The sequence below is a fragment of the Lynx rufus genome, unplaced genomic scaffold (assembly GCF_022079265.1).
Source record: "Lynx rufus isolate CCGP_SWC_20201006 ecotype Redwood Valley unplaced genomic scaffold, mLynRuf1.p SCAF_31, whole genome shotgun sequence".
In the NCBI taxonomy this organism is placed as follows: Eukaryota; Metazoa; Chordata; class Mammalia; order Carnivora; family Felidae; genus Lynx; species Lynx rufus.
In genome coordinates this window covers 1,973,068-1,989,683 of record NW_025814847.1, presented here as the reverse complement: position 1 = coordinate 1,989,683, position 16,616 = coordinate 1,973,068, and the positions used below count along the sequence as shown (strand labels likewise).

The 16,616-nt window shown below is 43.4% G+C and overlaps 2 protein-coding genes across 4 annotated transcripts in view; both read right to left on the bottom strand.

Annotated features, from left to right (window-relative positions):
• Positions 1-987: 987 nt before the first annotated feature.
• Positions 988-2,030, bottom strand: LOC124521899 (olfactory receptor 6N2). The gene has a single exon (XM_047093069.1). The coding sequence runs from the start codon at positions 1,930-1,932 to the stop codon at positions 988-990; it is 945 nt and encodes a 314-aa protein (XP_046949025.1). The 5' UTR covers positions 1,933-2,030.
• A 9,665-nt stretch (positions 2,031-11,695) lies between these two features.
• The window catches only part of LOC124521705 (olfactory receptor 10C1-like), a 28,552-nt gene continuing 23,631 nt past the window's right edge, over positions 11,696-16,616 (bottom strand). For all 3 annotated transcript variants that reach the window (XR_006964589.1, XR_006964588.1, XR_006964590.1), the window contains one exon: positions 11,696-12,495. The gene's annotated coding sequence lies outside the window, so the exon portion shown is untranslated. The remainder of the gene's footprint in view (positions 12,496-16,616) is intronic.

Below are 16,616 nucleotides of genomic sequence, written 5' to 3'. Positions count from 1 at the left end.
GTCCGTGAGTTCGAGCCCCGCGTCGGGCTCTGGGCTGATGGCTCAGAGCCTGGAGCCTGTTTCCGATTCTGTGTCTCCCTCTCTCTCTGCCCCTCCCCCGTTCATGCTCTGTCTCTCTCTGTCCCAAAATAAATAAATAAAACGTTGAAAAAAAAAATTTAAAAAGAATTGGTCATGTATATCAAGAGCTCAAGAAAGATGAATATCATACGATTTCACTTATATATGGAATTTATGAAACAAAACAGATGAACATAGGGGAAGGGAAGCAAAAATAAGATAACAGAGAGGGAGACAAACCACAAGAGACTCCTAAATACAGAGAACAAACCAAGCGTTGCCGGAGGGACGTTGGGGGTGGGGGGACGGGTTAAACGGGCCGGCCCTTGTTGGGATGAGCAAGGGTGTTATATGTAAGTGATGAGTCACTAAATTCTATTCCTGAAATCATTATCACACTATATGCTAACTAATTTGGATTGAAATTTAAAATGAATAAATAAATAAAAATATATAAGAGGAAAGACGAGTCTAATGGATAAGGCAGCATGGAGGTTATTAATGAGCTTGACAAAATATTTTTTGAAAGCTCTGAGCCAAAGCCAGATGGCAGTGGGTTTCAAAATGTGTAGGGAGTGAAGACGAGGAGGTAGACTGTGTCATTAATCACGTTGAGAAGTGTAATTGGAAATGAGAGCATAAGAAATAGACCTGTAGCTGGCTGGGAATGTGTGCCCAGGGAAATATGGGTGCTTGTTTCTAAGAAGGAAGATTCTAAAGTATTCTTAAATGCTGAAAGCACTGATCAAGTGAAAAATGCAAAACATAAAGACATAGGAAATAAAAGAAAAACATACTTTGAGAAGGCAAGAGGAGATGGGATCCATAGCATGTGTGGTAATGGGAAGATTATTCAAGGCCAGGACCAAGGTACATAGAACGTTTCTGAGGCCAACTCTAAAATGGAAGAAGGACCTTGGTAGAGAGTCAATGGTGAGCCCTTCCTGACTTCCGGCAGATGGTCCTCTTGATGGCCTTAATGAGTTCCTTGTTACGAAGACTGTAGATAATTGGGTTGACGAGTGGTGTTAGTACAGAGTAGACTACAGCAAGTGTGCGGTCAAGGGTCAGGGAATAGCTCTTCTTCAGGCGCACATACATGAAAATGATACTCCCAAAAAAGATGAGAACCACAGTGAGATGTGAGGCACAGGTAGAGAAGGCCTTCTTTCTTCCTTCTGCTGTTTTTATCTTCAGTACAGCACTGATGATTCTTCCATAAGAAACCATAATAAAGAGGAAGGTGATGAGAATGATAAAGGCATTGATAGCAAAGTCCACAAGGACATTCGTGGATGTGTCCTTGCAGGCCAGGCTCAGCAGAGGTGGAAAGTCACAGAAGATGTGTTGAATTTCATTATAGCCACAAAAGGGGAGCTGGGAGACCAGGATGACTTCAGAAATGGGACACAGGAAGCCACAAGTCCAACAACCAGCAGCCAACTTGCCACAGAGTGTCGGGGTCATAACTGCAGGGTAGTGGAGGGGCCGGCAGATGGCCAGGTATCGGTCATAGGCCATGGCTGTAAGAAGGTAGCATTCAGAGGCCCCTAGAGAGTGGAAGAAGTAGGTCTGAAGGAGGCATCCGGCAAAAGAAATGGTCTTCTTCTCACGGAGAAGATTGGCTAGCATGTTGGGGATGGTGGTGGCTGTATACCACAGTTCCAATAAGGAGAGTATACTGACAAAGTGGTACATGGGTGTGTGCAGGGCTGCGTTCAGTCGTATGGCCAAGAAGGTGAGCAAGTTGCCGCAGAAAGTGAACAGATATGCCAACAGCAACAGGGCAAAAAGCCAGCCCCTGACATGTCCCACTTTGGGGAAACCAAGGAACACAAACTCGGCCAGGCTCGAATGGTTTCTCCGTTCCATGGGAGGCTGGGGTGGGGAAGGGAAGGAGAAGAAACTGAGTGGAGGTGACCGCCAAGCCCAACTCAACACTTCATTTCTCTTTATTGTGTTTTTAAATTTATTTAAAGGCCGCCTTTTATTACTCTTTTTTTCATTAAATTTTTTTTAATGTGTATTTCTTTTTGAGAGTGAGAGGGGAGGGGCAGTGAGAGAGGGAGACACAGAACCCCTCGTTTCTCAGACCAGGGTGACTGAGAGGCTTCTCAGAGGAGGAAGCTCCAGAACTTTCCAGGCACAGTAGCAGTTAGTTAGAGAAATGAAGAAAATAGACAGTTCAGACAAGAAGTACATGGGCAAATGCTGAGCGGGAGAGAGCCAGACTTAGGGAAATGCGTGCTCTCCTCTATGGTGAGGCAACGGGGGAGGTTCCCCAGTGACCTGGGACTTTACCCCCTTAGGAAGAATGCCAGCCAGATGGCTGGCATCATCAGATGCAGTTTTTAAAGCATCACTGATGTTTAACTCTTCTAACCTCAACCTCAGAGGTGAAGGTGTGAATTTGCCTTGTGGGTGTTTCTGGCGGAAAGAGGAGTGGGGTGGTTCACAAATCTGGTGAGACTGCGGACTCCAAAAGAACCGATCAGGTGGCAGGAAACATACATCCTGCATTTTCACAAAACTGATTGCATGACTAGAGGTTGGGGATACAGAGCTGGCTTGGTGAAATTTCATGCCAAAAAAGTGTGGTGCATTCTAATTGTTTTCAAGCACAGTGTGCAGTAGATACAGAGAGACAGGGAGGGAGAGAGACAGAGGGAGAGGGAGAGGGGGAGGGAGAGAGAGAAAAGAAACCACCGACACAAAACATCGCAATGTGACTACAAATGCATAAAAATGGTGGCCAGTGTCAGCCATGTCATGCCCGGTAGAGGTCACAGTGCCTCTGGAGAAGGCGGTCCAAACTCTAGCTTCCATATTGACAAGCTGCTGTGTCTTCTTTTTGTAGTCCTAATACTTGGGACAATGGTTTTCACATTCAAGGTATTCAATGAAACCATTTTTTAAATCAAACTAGTTAATATAACAATTAACGCAGCCCATACGCTTTGCCTTCAGCCCATACCACTCACTCAAACTCAAATGTTACTCCTAAACCCAAGTGCCCCGCGGTGCAAATAAACTTCTGAGTTTGAGATTTTAAAATGCTCAATTGGTTCAAAGCAATCGGTGTTTAAGGCACTTCTCTTGGACCTCTTGGATCTGCAGAGAACGCGCATTCACCTCTCTAATTATAGGAGACAAATAATGTTAACACATAAATCTTCGCTTCATTGCATTTCTGACATCTGTGCCCCTCCTAACCGTGCGCTTTTTGTTTGCCCCTCTCTCTTTTTTTCCTCCACCTGGCCACTGTTTCTCATCCTTCAATATTAGGTCAAGTGTCAACTCCTCAGTGAAGCCTTTCCTGACTCCCTTGTTCCTTCTTCTATGTCCTCGTAATGTTTACAGTGCCCGCTAAACACGCTGTAGTACCTTTATAATGAGTGTGCTCTTCCCCATGAATTGGCAAGATCCTTGAGAGTAAAGGTAGTACTTAATTAACTGCTGTGTATCCGCACCAATGCCCAGAATAACAAAGCACAAACCTATGAACTCGTTAATGTTTTTCTAATGTGCTTGAACGTTTTTGTAGCCTGAATTTAACTTACATTTTTTAATTGCCCCTGAACACATCCTTCTTGTTGTCCCCATGGCATCATGGGCTCCATATATCTAAAGGAACTTAATGGGGCACGTGGGTGGCTCAGTCGGTAGGGGGCAGACTTCAGCTCAGGTCACGATCTCGCGGTTCGTGGGTTCGAGCCCCGCATCAGGCTCTGTGCCGACAGCTCAGAGCCTGGAGCCTGCTTTGGATTCTTGTCTCCCTCTCTCTCTGACCCTCCCCTGCTCGTGCTCTTTCCCTTTCTCTCTCTCCCTCTCTCTCTCTCTCAAAAATAAATAAACATTAATTTTTTTTTCTACAGGAAGTTAGCATCATAATTTTTTCTTGCATCACTTCCTGTAACCCTGTTGAAGAACCCATTACCCTTGTCCACCCAGAGAAGTTAAATTCAACAAGTATTCTTTATCATCTTTTGTGTGTAATTGTTATTGATGATGTTTTATCCTTCTGCCAATTAGCTTTTCTGAAACCAACTGTTTGTGTAGATCGGTAAGGTCTTGCAAACATGGAATAATTCCAGAAGCACCCACCTTCTGGATCTAAAATTCTTATGTCAGCAAGTGTCTTTAACCCCCCCAGTTAGAGACACTGCATACGCCCCTCTCTAGGTGAAGTTTTGTCCTTCTTTTTCTTTTTTTTTTTCTTCAACATTTATTTATTTTTGGGACAGAGAGAGACAGAGCATGAACGGGGGAGGGGCAGAGAGAGAGGGAGACACAGAATCGGAAACAGGCTCCAGGCTCTGAGCCATCAGCCCAGAGCCCGACGCGGGGCTCGAACTCACGGACCGCGAGATCATGACCTGGCTGAAGTCGGACGCTTAACCGACTGCGCCACCCAGGCGCCCCGTCTTTTTCTTTTTTTTTAATGTTTATTTTGAGAGGGGTGGTGGTTGGGCAGAGAATCCCAAGCAGGCTCCATGCTGGCAACTCACAGCCCGACTCAGGGCTTAAACCCACAGACCCTGAGATCATGACCTGAACCTCAATCAAGAGTTGGACGCTCAACTGACGGAGCCACCCAAGCACCTCTGGGTGAAGTCTTTTCAAATACGTCTGCTTCCGAGATGATAAAACACCTCATGATCTTTGTATTCACCATTCCTGTGTCATGAATAATTTTCACAGGAGCCCCCACGTTCTGCCCTCCGTGCAGCACACACAAGGCAGCTTCCTGTCTCTCAACATTTTCAAAGCAGGTGTTAGCACAGTTAGCCACTCTCTCGGTTATAGAGTGAATTTAAGTATCGAATGGGGAGGACTATGGACAGGATGCCTTCAAAGTCTCTTCCAATGTGGTAGTCTACGATTCTCACAACAGGACATTCCAAGTCCTTATTTCAGTCATCTTTCCACTAAGCCAACTCTCTGATTTCAAAATATTAGCTGTTTTCAAATCCCGTGTTCTGGGTCCCAGAATCGCATAGCTAGTGTGGCGGTCGGCTCACCTACCAGCAGCTGAACATCGCCCACATCTGCTTCCGTCTTTCCTGGCTCAGACATACGTGGGAGACCAAGACTGGATCCAGGAGCCTTTTCTCCTCATCAGAGAGTCCTATCCCCATGGGTCAGGGTCCCCTGAGCCCACTCTGACTGTTTCAGACCACAAGGGGCGCAGGCGAGGGAGAGACCTCCAGCCCCAGAGGCAGGTGAGAATCTGGCTCAAGCCAGCCTCCTGGGAGGCACTCGGACAGATGCCATGTTGCCTTCCACCACCTGGGCTCCAAGAGGCTGTCCCCAAACACTCCCTATCTTGTCACCGCTTCCTCCATGCCCACCCCACTCCCATCACCACTGACTTCTGCACACAGACTCTTGGACTCTGGCTCTGAAAAACACAGCCCCATCCTATCACCCCCCTTCCCATAACCAATGCACCCTTGCATTTCCTGTCTCACCTCACAGGCCCGAAGAGACCGCATTTCCCCACCTCTTTCTGAGCAATCACTTCCCCGATCGTGTGCCTGATTCAACCCTACATCTCTCTTCCTTTGAGATGCCTCTCTGATTGGAGCTGCCTGTTCTGGGGGTCAGAGGAAGCATGGGTTTTGGAGCCTCAGACACGTTCACCTCAACCGCAGCTCTAATAAAATACCCATTTACTGAGCCTCTGCTAGGTCACACGTATCTTGCTTGGCACGGTCCTTGCACTAACCGTCGCAGTTACCCGGTGAGGTTGGTGCCGTGGCTACTCCGTTTCACGTTTGAGGAAACCAAGGCACAGAGACTCTCATGATGTGCCCCAGATCACACAGCTATAAGCGCCCACGCTCTGGCCTCAGAACCGTTGTTCATCGCTTCTGAGCTCAGGAATGTTGGTAGCGGTTGAAGAGACATAACCAAAGTCCCAAGTGGTGACTGTCTCAAGGCTTGTACTCCTGACCCCCGCTCTTTACCTGCCTGCCCTTAGGGAGTCATTTGTGTCCTTGAGTCTGTATTTTCTTGTGTATAAATGTATGTGGTGAGGGTTACGTGAGAGGACTGTAAAAAGAAACTACATTCGTTCTAAAAATGTGTCCACCTACCTGTTGTTTAATGGAATGGGTTCTACTGACTCACCGCCATGAGGGGGGTCACACAGTGGAATTTCCAAAGGATTCATGGATTCGTGTTAGGTGATCTGGGGTCAGGCTCCTGGAAGCAGGGCCTCATCTTGAGTGAACCCCGTCAGTTACTGGACATAAATCTATGAGCGGGCATCTTAATGAATCTTATCTAGAAGTCAGGCAAAAGCTGTAACTGATAGAGAAGCAGCAGTCATTCATATTAGCTAGGAGAGGGAGATTATTTTTTATAGTTTGTATGGGATCTCATTTTTATACATACTTCTACAAGATTATTAAGTGGCCTCCTTTTTTTTTTTCCTCATATCATCACGATCACAGAGTGGCTTAGTCTGATGGTGGTCTCCTGTGAGAACACCATAGCTGCCTTTCAATGTCTTCCATTTCTCCGATAAAATACATAAAAGGCAGTGCATAAAAGTACACACTAGGTGATCCATATACTTTAAGTTTCTTCCCCTCCCTGCCATTATACCATTTTCCTGTCTATTGTGTCCAGCATTAATTTATAGTTTCCCGATTGAGGAGTTGACTTGTTACAAAATAAAAGTACCAATCTGAATTGTTGAAATGGGAGTTTCCAGGAACTGAAACTCATCTCTTTGTCACTCACATTGGTCCTGAAGTGACCTTCTGGACCCCATATGACTCTCGTTTCACCAACGCTAGAGCGCGGCTTTCATGTCCTGACTTGATTATCTTTGCTTCTAGTGGAAGGACCTCCGACTGTCCCACCTCAAAGTCCTTCAGCATACCGGTCACCCTATCCCAGATGGGCTTGAGTTTGTCACTGCCTTGGCACTGAAAACAGCAACAAGGCTACACAGATTTCACATAAAAAGAGAAATCAGCTACATCCCCTAAGTTTTGGAATCACGCTCCGCTCTGCTTGGAACATTCTACAACAAAACCCCATTGTTGTGTACCTCTGTCTCCTCCTCCAGGGTAGCCCCTCCTCATTCTTTGGTCTCCACCTTAATGTCTCTTCCTCAAAGACGTCCTACCTGACCACATTACGTAAACACCCTATCTTCCAACCTTTATTTTGTCATTGCAACTAGGAGATTCTTTCCATAGCACACATTTTAATTATTGATTTATATGCTTATTTCTCGCTATTTACCATTAAATTACAAAGTCAGTGAAGACAGAGACCAAGTAGATATTCAATTACTGTTCATTGTATGAATTAAGGAAAGGGTTCCCTGGGACACCTGGGTGACTCAGTACATTGGGCGTCTGACTCTTGAGTTTGGTTCAGGTCATGATCTCATGGTTTGTGAATTCAAGCCCCATGTTGGGCTGTGCACTGATGGTGTGGAGCCTGCTTGGGATTCTCTCTCACCCTCTCTATCTATGCCTTCCTGCTCCCTCTCTTTCTCTCTCTCTCTCTCTCTCTTTCAAAAATAAAATAAATAAGAATTTCTAAAAAGGGTTCCCGGATAATTGTCCCCCCCATCCACCCTCCATAAATGTACTCAACGTTTACAACCAGAGTAGGCCAGATTCTTCTGTTATATGTTTCCAGAAAACTCTGTATTTATGAATTCATCTCATTTCTAGTAACTTACATCCACTATCTATTTCCAAATGGAACTGTAAGCTTCATTAAGGCAGAGATTATGTTTGTCTATCCCATATTTGTCTGTTCCACGTTAAATCCCTCTTTCTAACACAGTGCCTGGCATAGAGAAGACCCTAATAATGCCTTAACGAATGGATACAAAGATTTTTTTTTCCTATCCATATTTGTTTGGAGGGTTTGTTGTGGTTATTGTACTTTCTGTTTTGTTTTGCTGCCCAGACACAAGTCCCTTCCTTACCTCCATTACAGTCTATCTTGTGTCACTCATCTGTTTCCCAAGTGGTTTCGGACACTATTAGATCCTGACTCTGTCATCTGCCAACTTCATGTGACCTACAAACTTGATGAATATACTCTTTAGGTTTCCCTTTGAGGTTATTAGGACAACTTCTGAGTGTCACTGCTGACTGAGTAGAGATCCCTGTGACAAAGCCCTGGATCCTTTTCTTCAAAGTTATGTAAAACACATTCTTGGGGTGCCTGGGTGGCTCAGCTGTTAAGCATCTGACTCTTGATTTCGGCTCAGATCGTGATCTCAGGGTCGTGAGATTGAGCCCCACGATGGGCTCTGTGCTGACAGCGTGGAGCCTGCTTGGGATTCTCTCTCTCTCACTCTCTCTGCCCCTCCCCCACTCATGCTCTGTGTCTCTCTCCAAAATGAGTAAACGTTAAAAAAATAAAAATATTTAAAATAATAATAATAATAATGATAATAATAAGAATAATAAAAGTGTTCCGCAACACATCTAAGGATGCCGTCTCCGCACCAGAGCCACCAGTGGTGAGATGCCAAATTGCGAACAAATATAAAAACGATAAGCAAACACTTCATTAATTTGTGCTAAGAATATAATTTGCCCTAGAACTATGATGTAACCTGTTAAAGTTTCCCAGTCTATACTTTATAGGATAACATGTAAATACTGTAAAAGGCATGGGCAAACTTTTTATTGAGCCACACGGTAAATACTTGAGGCTCTGCAGGCCTTTTGGGTTCCGACACAGCCACTCAGTCTGCACTTGTAGGACACAAGTAGCCATAGACAATACCCAGATGAATGTAAGCGGCTGTGTTCCAACCAAAGTTTATTTCCACAAACAGGCTAGGGATCCCATTGGGTCCATGAAGCATAGATGGATCTGGAGCTGTAGTTTGGAAACCCTTTCCACGTTCGCGCACGCGCACACACTTTATATTGAATAATATTTCTCCGACTCCAGTGTTTGGATGCTGCTTCTATTTGCCATCGCCCCTGAAAAGGTATCTCACCCAATCCCAGAAAGCCTTTATACAGCCTAAAATCCTCAAGTGTATGTAGAGCAAACAGATATCCTTCTACAAGTTTTCTCTTCCGTGAACTTCAACGCAATCTATAAATATAAACGTCGCCCACCGAGAACAGAGACAGAGCTGAAATTGGGGCGTCTGGGCGGCTCAGTCGGTTGAGCGTCCGACTCCAGCTCAGGTCATGATCTCGTGGTCTGTGAGTTCGAGCCCCTTGTCGGGCTCTGTGTTGACAGCTCAGAGCCTGGAGCCTGCTTCAGATTCTGTGTCCCCCTCTCTCTCTGACGCTCCCCCATTCATGCTCTGTCTCAAAAATAAGTAAATGTTTAAAAAAATTAAAAAAAGAGGCAGAGCTGAAATAAAACAAGTGAAAGCATTTATTTGGGGTCTCACAATAGTGATTTGGAGAGCACAGACTCAGGTAGCAACCGAGATTGTGTCATCCTAGGGAAAAAAACAGGAGGGACTTTTAAGGAAAATTGAGAAATGTGTGTGTGTGTGTGTGTGTGTGTGTGTGTCTGTCTGTCTGTCTGTCTCTGTGTGTGTGTGTGTGTGTGTGTTGTTTACAAAGAATTTGGATCGGTGTCGGCAGCAGGAAAGTCATCTTGGCTGAGCATAATTGGTCGTGAGGGCTCTCACCAAGCAAATCCGATATGTAGCAGGTTGTAGATGTTCGCGCAGAGTCCTTGGAATATTTGTGGTTTGGCCCAGTTCAAATGTTCGTGGTTCCACTCGGTGAGGACGTGCATGAAGCCCACTTCCCCAGTGGCCCCCCAGCTCCATTGTAAACCCCCTGACATAAGTGACCCCATTTCAGGTCGCCTGTCACAACTTGGAGAGCCCACACCCACCCTGCACCCTGTCACTTAGAGCTCATAGGCAGAGCCCTTTGTGTGGCTTGCTGATGGCAGAGATGCACTCACAAGCCCTAATGAGAGCAAGGGTCACAGTGGGCCTGTCGCATTAGCCCCCTTTCGAAGAAGAAAAATGAAAATTTCAGAGTAGCCAGCCCACGAGGAAGGAAATTAGCTAGAGTTGAAACTACAAAACCATCGCTTGGACCTCAAAGTTTGTTTAGAAACTTTTTAATAAATCTCCTGATGATCGTTAATAAGAGAAGCATAAAGACATAATGATATAAGGGTCGCCTGTGTGGTGCAGACAGTTAAGTGTCCAACTCTTGGTTTCGGCTCAGGTCAGGATCTCACAATCCATGAGATTGAGACCGCATCAGAGAGACCAAGAGCCTGCTTGGGATTCTCTCTCTCTCTCTCTCTGCCCCTCCCCAACATGTGCACTCTCTCCCTGTCTCTCTCTCTCTCTCTCTCAATATAAATAAATAAATAAATAAGCAAACAAACAAACTTAAAAAAAAACTGTGTGTGTGTGTGTGTGTATGTGTGTGTGTGTGTGTAAAGTATATAAGAGGTAAGTCCCTGGAAACTAGACCACTGTGCATAGGAATCACAGATGTTTGTTTGCATCATCCACATTATTTCATAGATCTGAGGGCATCGTAAAGTGTGTCCACCATGAGGGATTAGGATTGGCTCATGACCTGTAAGCGTGGTTAATCATTTCAGCTATATCTGAAGGGGGTATTTCCCCACCAAACCAAACAAAAAATAGCCTTTGTTTTCCAAGGTAAAAAAAATTATGAAAATTCGTAACAGCTCTTGATTTCTAAAGTGGTAATCACTTGATTTCTAACGTGGTAATCACGTTCACTCTCTTCCTCCCTTCTGTTCACACTTGTAGGAGTCTAAAAGAAATAAAAATAAAAGTTCTTTTGGCAATTTTTTTTAATGTTTATTTATTTTTGAGACAGAGAGAGACAGAGCATGAGTAGGGAAGGGGCAAAGAGAGAGGGAGACACAGAATCGGAAGCAGGCTCCAGGCTCTGAGCCATCAGCACAGAGCCCGATGCGGGGCTCGAACTCACAGACTGTGAGATCATGACCTGAGCCGAAATCGGCTCATGACCTGAGCTTAACCAACTGAGCCACCCAGGCGCCCCATCTTTTGGCAATTTTTGAGCTGAAATTATGTGGAGTTTTTTATAAACTATGGCGGACACCTTACAACCTCCTGTTGAGGATTCCAGATGCCGAACATGGTTCAGCTCCTCATGTGGATTTCATACTCTCCCACATGGTCTATTTTAGTTCTGTGTCTAAAAAGCCATTAGAGAAAAGATTTACATTCAAAATGGCTCTTTATCGTACAAAACAAAGTTTAAGTTACAATTTCTTTTAGTACTGTCACTTTCCTAGACCACTGAGTATAACTAAATTATCTTATAAACCTGACTCACCTGATCTACAATGGGATCCCTGTCACCCCACATGACAAAACAAGAAAAAGGTCACCCTTTTTCTTCTTGAATGTCATGATTACTCTTGACCTTGGAGAATGACCTTGGGGAAGGTTGTCAAATTCCATGAACACCACTTCCGGAACTTGTATGAGATTTTGTCTTATCAAAAGGCCAATACAGGGTAAGGAGAGGTTTTCCTAATATTGATTTCCCTTCACACAAATGTGTTCAGTCTCATCATTTACATAGAAGTGTTAGGTAATGATGTTGAATACAAATTCACAAGAATTTCTCCAAAAGTCTTGAACATCTTTTGTTAAGTACTTTATATATTTTTTATTGCTGTTGTGAATTCTCTTTAATTATATGTTACGATTGTTGTCATTATGCAATAATGACATTGGCTTTTTGAATTGAATTGTATCCAGCAAAGCTGGTCGACACTCCATACTAATTTTAATAATTTATCTGTGGTTATGATGCTTCAACACAAGTAAGAGTACATCTACCAATAGTTACAGCTTTTCCCAGTATTTATTCTTTTAATTTCTTTAACCTTTTTTGTTTATTTGCTGCAATAGCCACTATCTCCTCCAACGCTGAATGGAAGTTGTGTTAGCCATTAATCGTGTTTTGCTCTTGACCTTAAATGTTCCTTAAAAGGAAATGCTTTTCACAGTTCACTCTCGGATCCACGGCGTGACTTTTTTAAAGTGCCTTTATCAAGAACTGTATTTTCTATTTGTAGCTTTACTGTTGTCTCTTATTTTTACATTTATGAGTGATTATGGTTTCCTTATTGCCGCGTCAAAGAGATAATCATTCTTTCTCTTTCAATCTGTTAATATGATAAATTACATTGTTCACTTTTTCAAATGTCAGATCAATCTTGAATTCCTGAGATAAACCAAACTCAGCCGTAACCACTTAGTGCACAGGACTGAATCTGGTTCAGGAGTATGTGGAGGGAGAATTTTGCACTGATGTTCACGAGTGAGTCGGCCTCTGAGTCTCCTTCTTCCACTGGTTTTGTTTATTTTGGAATCAGCATCAGGCATCAGGCGAGCTTCATAAAATGCATCGCTGAGTGGAATTTCCAGGTTTCTGTTCTCTGCAGGGGTTAAAAGTAGGAGTTACCGTTTTCTTCAATATTTGGTGGAACTCACTTGTTAAGCTATCTGGGCTTGACATTTTCTTTTACAGTAATATGTTTAACTAATTCACTGTTAAGAGTTTCTAGTGCTTCCGAACTTGACATCGGTGATTTTAAATTTCCCGAAAATGGGTCTAGCTAATTACATTTTAATTAATTGGCATATATTGTTAATACTTATCATCTGGGGGGCGCCTGAGTGGCTCAGTTGGTTCATAGCCCAGCCCTCGATTTTGGCTCAGGTCATGATCTCATGGTTCGTGGGATTGAGCTGCCTTGGGCTCTGTGTTGACAGTGCAGAGCCTGCTTGGGATTGTCTCTCTTTCTCTCTCCCTCCCTCCCTCTGACCCTACCCCTCCCATGCACTCTCTCTCTCTCTCTCTCTCTTTCAAAATAAATAAACTTAAAAAAATACTTTAAACAATAGTTATCAACTTAAACTTTGTAGTTTAAACCTGCAGTTTATCCATTTTTCATTTTTAATATCCATATTCTTACCCCCTCTCCCTTTTATTGTTTGTTAGTCTTATCAGGAGTTTAATTGTTTCATCATATTTTCCCTATAACCAATTCTTTAATTTATATATCTTTGTTGTATTTTTTTATTATATTATTTCTGCTCCTGTATTTATCTTTCTCTTTCTCCCCTTGTTTTTTTTCCTCCTGATATTATTTTAATTATTTTATTATTTTTCCTAGAACCAAGTCTTTAACTTATATATCCTCTGTATTGTATTTTTATTATATTAATTTCTGCTCCAATATTTATCTTTTTCTTCTTTACTTGTTTTTCCCCTTATATTATTTTAATTGTTTTATCTTTTTTCCTAGAACCAACTCTTTATTTTTTTAGGTTTATTTATTTACTTTGAGAAAGAGAGAGACGGTGAGCAGGGGAGGGGCAGAGAGAAATGGGGAGAGAATCCCAAACAGAGAGAATGTCCACTTGGGGCTCAAACTCACAAACCATGAGATCATGACCTGAGCCACCCAGGCACCCTGTAGAACCAACTCTTTAATTTATATATCCTCTTTGTTTATTCTTTATGTATTAATTTCTGTTCCCATATTTATCTTTTTCTTCTTTTCCTTGTTTTTTTTTTCTCCTGATATTAGTTTTCTAAGTTCCTACTTTAGATCAATTTTGCACATTCCTTCTCTTACAATGTAAACACTTAAGGTTATGAATTTCTCTCCAAGAAGCACTATAAGTTCATCCTGAAGTTTTGAAAGTATGATTAATTTTATTATCCCTTGGGTCTGAAAGTTTTCCACTTTCTTTTACAATTTCTTCTTAGATTCATAGGTTGTTTAGAAGTGCCCTTTAAAATGTCAAACGGGCGCCTGGGTGGCGCAGTCGGTTAAGCGTCCGACTTCAGCCAGGTCACGATCTCGCGGTCCATGAGTTCGAGCCCCGCGTTGGGCTCTGGGCTGATGGCTCAGAGCCTGGAGCCTGCTTTCGATTCTGTGTCTCCCTCTCTCTCTGCCCCTCCCCCGTTCATGCTCTGTCTCTCTCTGTCCCAAAAATAAATAAACGTTGAAAAAAAAAAATTAAAATGTCAAACATATGGACATTTAAAATTTATCATATAGTTATTTATTACAAACTAAACTATGTTATAATTTAAAAACCCGTCTATTGGGCACCTGGGTGGCTCATTTGGTTGAATGTCCCATTCTTGATTTTGACTCAGTTCAGAATCCCACGGTCATGGGATGGAACCCTGCATTGGGCTCTGCCCTGAGCATGGGGTCTGCTTAAGTTTCTCTCTCTCTCCCCCTGTCCCCTCACTCACTCTGATGCACATTCTCTCTCTCTCTCTCTCTCTCTCTCTCTCTCTCTCTCAAATTAAAAATATTAAAAGTTAAAAAATAAAATAAAATAAAAATTTATAAAAAATATCTATATAATATTAACTCTCTTAACTGTGTTGAGGCTTACTTTAACTTATTTTCAGCTTTATTGACATGTGATTGACAAGTAGAAATTGCGTGTATTTAGGTGTACAACTTGATGTTTCAGTTTACAAGTGCAATAGCCCCTTCTGATCTGTAGGTAATATGTTGCAAGACCCCAGTGGATGCCTGAAATTGCAAATACATTATTATATTTATTCTTGTACATAATACCTAGGATCAAGTTTGATTTATAAATTAAGCACGGTAAGAGATTAGCAACCATAGCTAATGATAAAATAGGACAATTATGAGAATATACTGGGCTAGAAGTTATATGAGTATGGTTTCTATCTCTCTCTGTCTCAAAACACCTGACTATCTTGCACTCTCCCTCCTTCTTGTGAGGATGGATGTCAGATGATAAAATGCCTACGTGATGAGATGGAGGAGGTGAAGGGTGGAGGCGTTGTGACACAGCGTCAGTCTACTAGTGGCCGTCTGATGATCCGTCAGAGAGAGGATCCTCTATTTCCAGACCATGGCTGACCACGGCTTCCTGGAACCACGGATAAGGGAGTCACTGTGAAATGATGGCCACAATCAAGCTAATTAAATATCCATCAGCTCACATACTTACTATTTTCTTTCTTTCTTTTTCCTTTTTTTTTTTTTTTTTTTTTTTTTTTTTTGTGGAGCGAACTCTGGAGATCTCTCTTAGCAAATTTCAAATATACAATAAAGTATCGTTAAGTACGGTCCCCGTGCTGTGCAGTAGATCTCCAGAACAAAGGGCACACAACTTTAGTGTGCCTTATTTTACAGCCTGGAATGAGTTTAATTCGTGCGTGCTTAAAGTTGATCTGGATTTCATGTGCCTTCAGTGGGTGGGTTGTGTTAATTACTCTCATGAAATGTTTTATATCCTTACTTATGATTTATCAGCCTGATGCATTATTTACTCAGGAGAGGGCTTTCGAATATCTTTCTTTGACAGTGGCTATGATTAGTTTGCTTATGGTTTCCCCGTCTGATTATTGGACATCGTCCATGAGGACAGTTCCCTTCCACTCCCTGGCAGAGAGAACATGCAAACTGGTAGTGGTGGTGGTGGGGGGGGGGGGACCCAGGACGGGAGCAGAGCGAACGGGTGGGCCACACATTCCCACAACATCTCCCAATTTCACCAATCAGATCAGATCAGTGGTTCTGATTTGACTTTGCTCCAAAGCATCTTGAGGCTTGTTGAAACGCAAACTGCCAGGTCCTGCCCTCAAGCTTTGTCGTTTAGGTAGTTCTTGGACGCACGTCCTCACTAGGATAAAATTCATTACTTGTGGTTACGGTTTACCTGCGAAGATTCCAGGCGAGCTGTTGAGCCTCATCTATGCCACGGCTAATCAATGCCCCGTGTTTGGGAAAACTCAAACGTGTTGTGACTTGTTCACTAAGTGAGGCAGAGACCTGGAGTTGTTACCTATAATTTCTTATTTTTAGACCTTATGATTGTAGAGAGCAAAACACTTTGCCAGTAATGACTCTGCAGTTTCATGTGAATCATGTTTAAAAGTCTGTTCTGCAATTAGCCTACATTTAAGGAAAAGTCCCTTCTGGGTTCCCACAGGCTCGGAAAGGTCCACAGATGGCAGGGGTGGCAGAGAAAGTGAAAACTCAGCACAACCAGACTCTGTTTTGTTAACTGTTGTTCTTCCCTCTTGCTCAGGAGAGTTCACATTTTTGAAATGAGTTCAGACTCTTCACCTACTAACTGATTTCGCTAAGTCATTCACCCATTTTCCCGCTGTGGGAAATTCGGTGAGAAAAAGGACACAAAATAGCCCAGTATAAATGGTTGGTCTGCATAAGAGACTATGGAGCTGGGCAGGAGCTCAGGAAGGCTTCGGGAAGGGTGGAACCTACTCCTACCTCTGGAAGGCAAAGTAGAAACGGCAGGAGGCCGGGCCCCTAGCGCTGGCCACAGAAAGCCTTGTATATACCCCGTGGCAGGCCACGTTCTTTGTATGTGGGAGGAGACAAGCAGGCCCCACCCCCACCCTGCCACGGACCACCCGTGACACACCAGCTTTGCACCACTGCCCCTTCTCCTGCTGTGTGGAGCTCAATCAGGGCCACGGACTTTCTGCTTCAGGTCAAGGCCACTTAGAGGCCACGTGGCCTAGTGG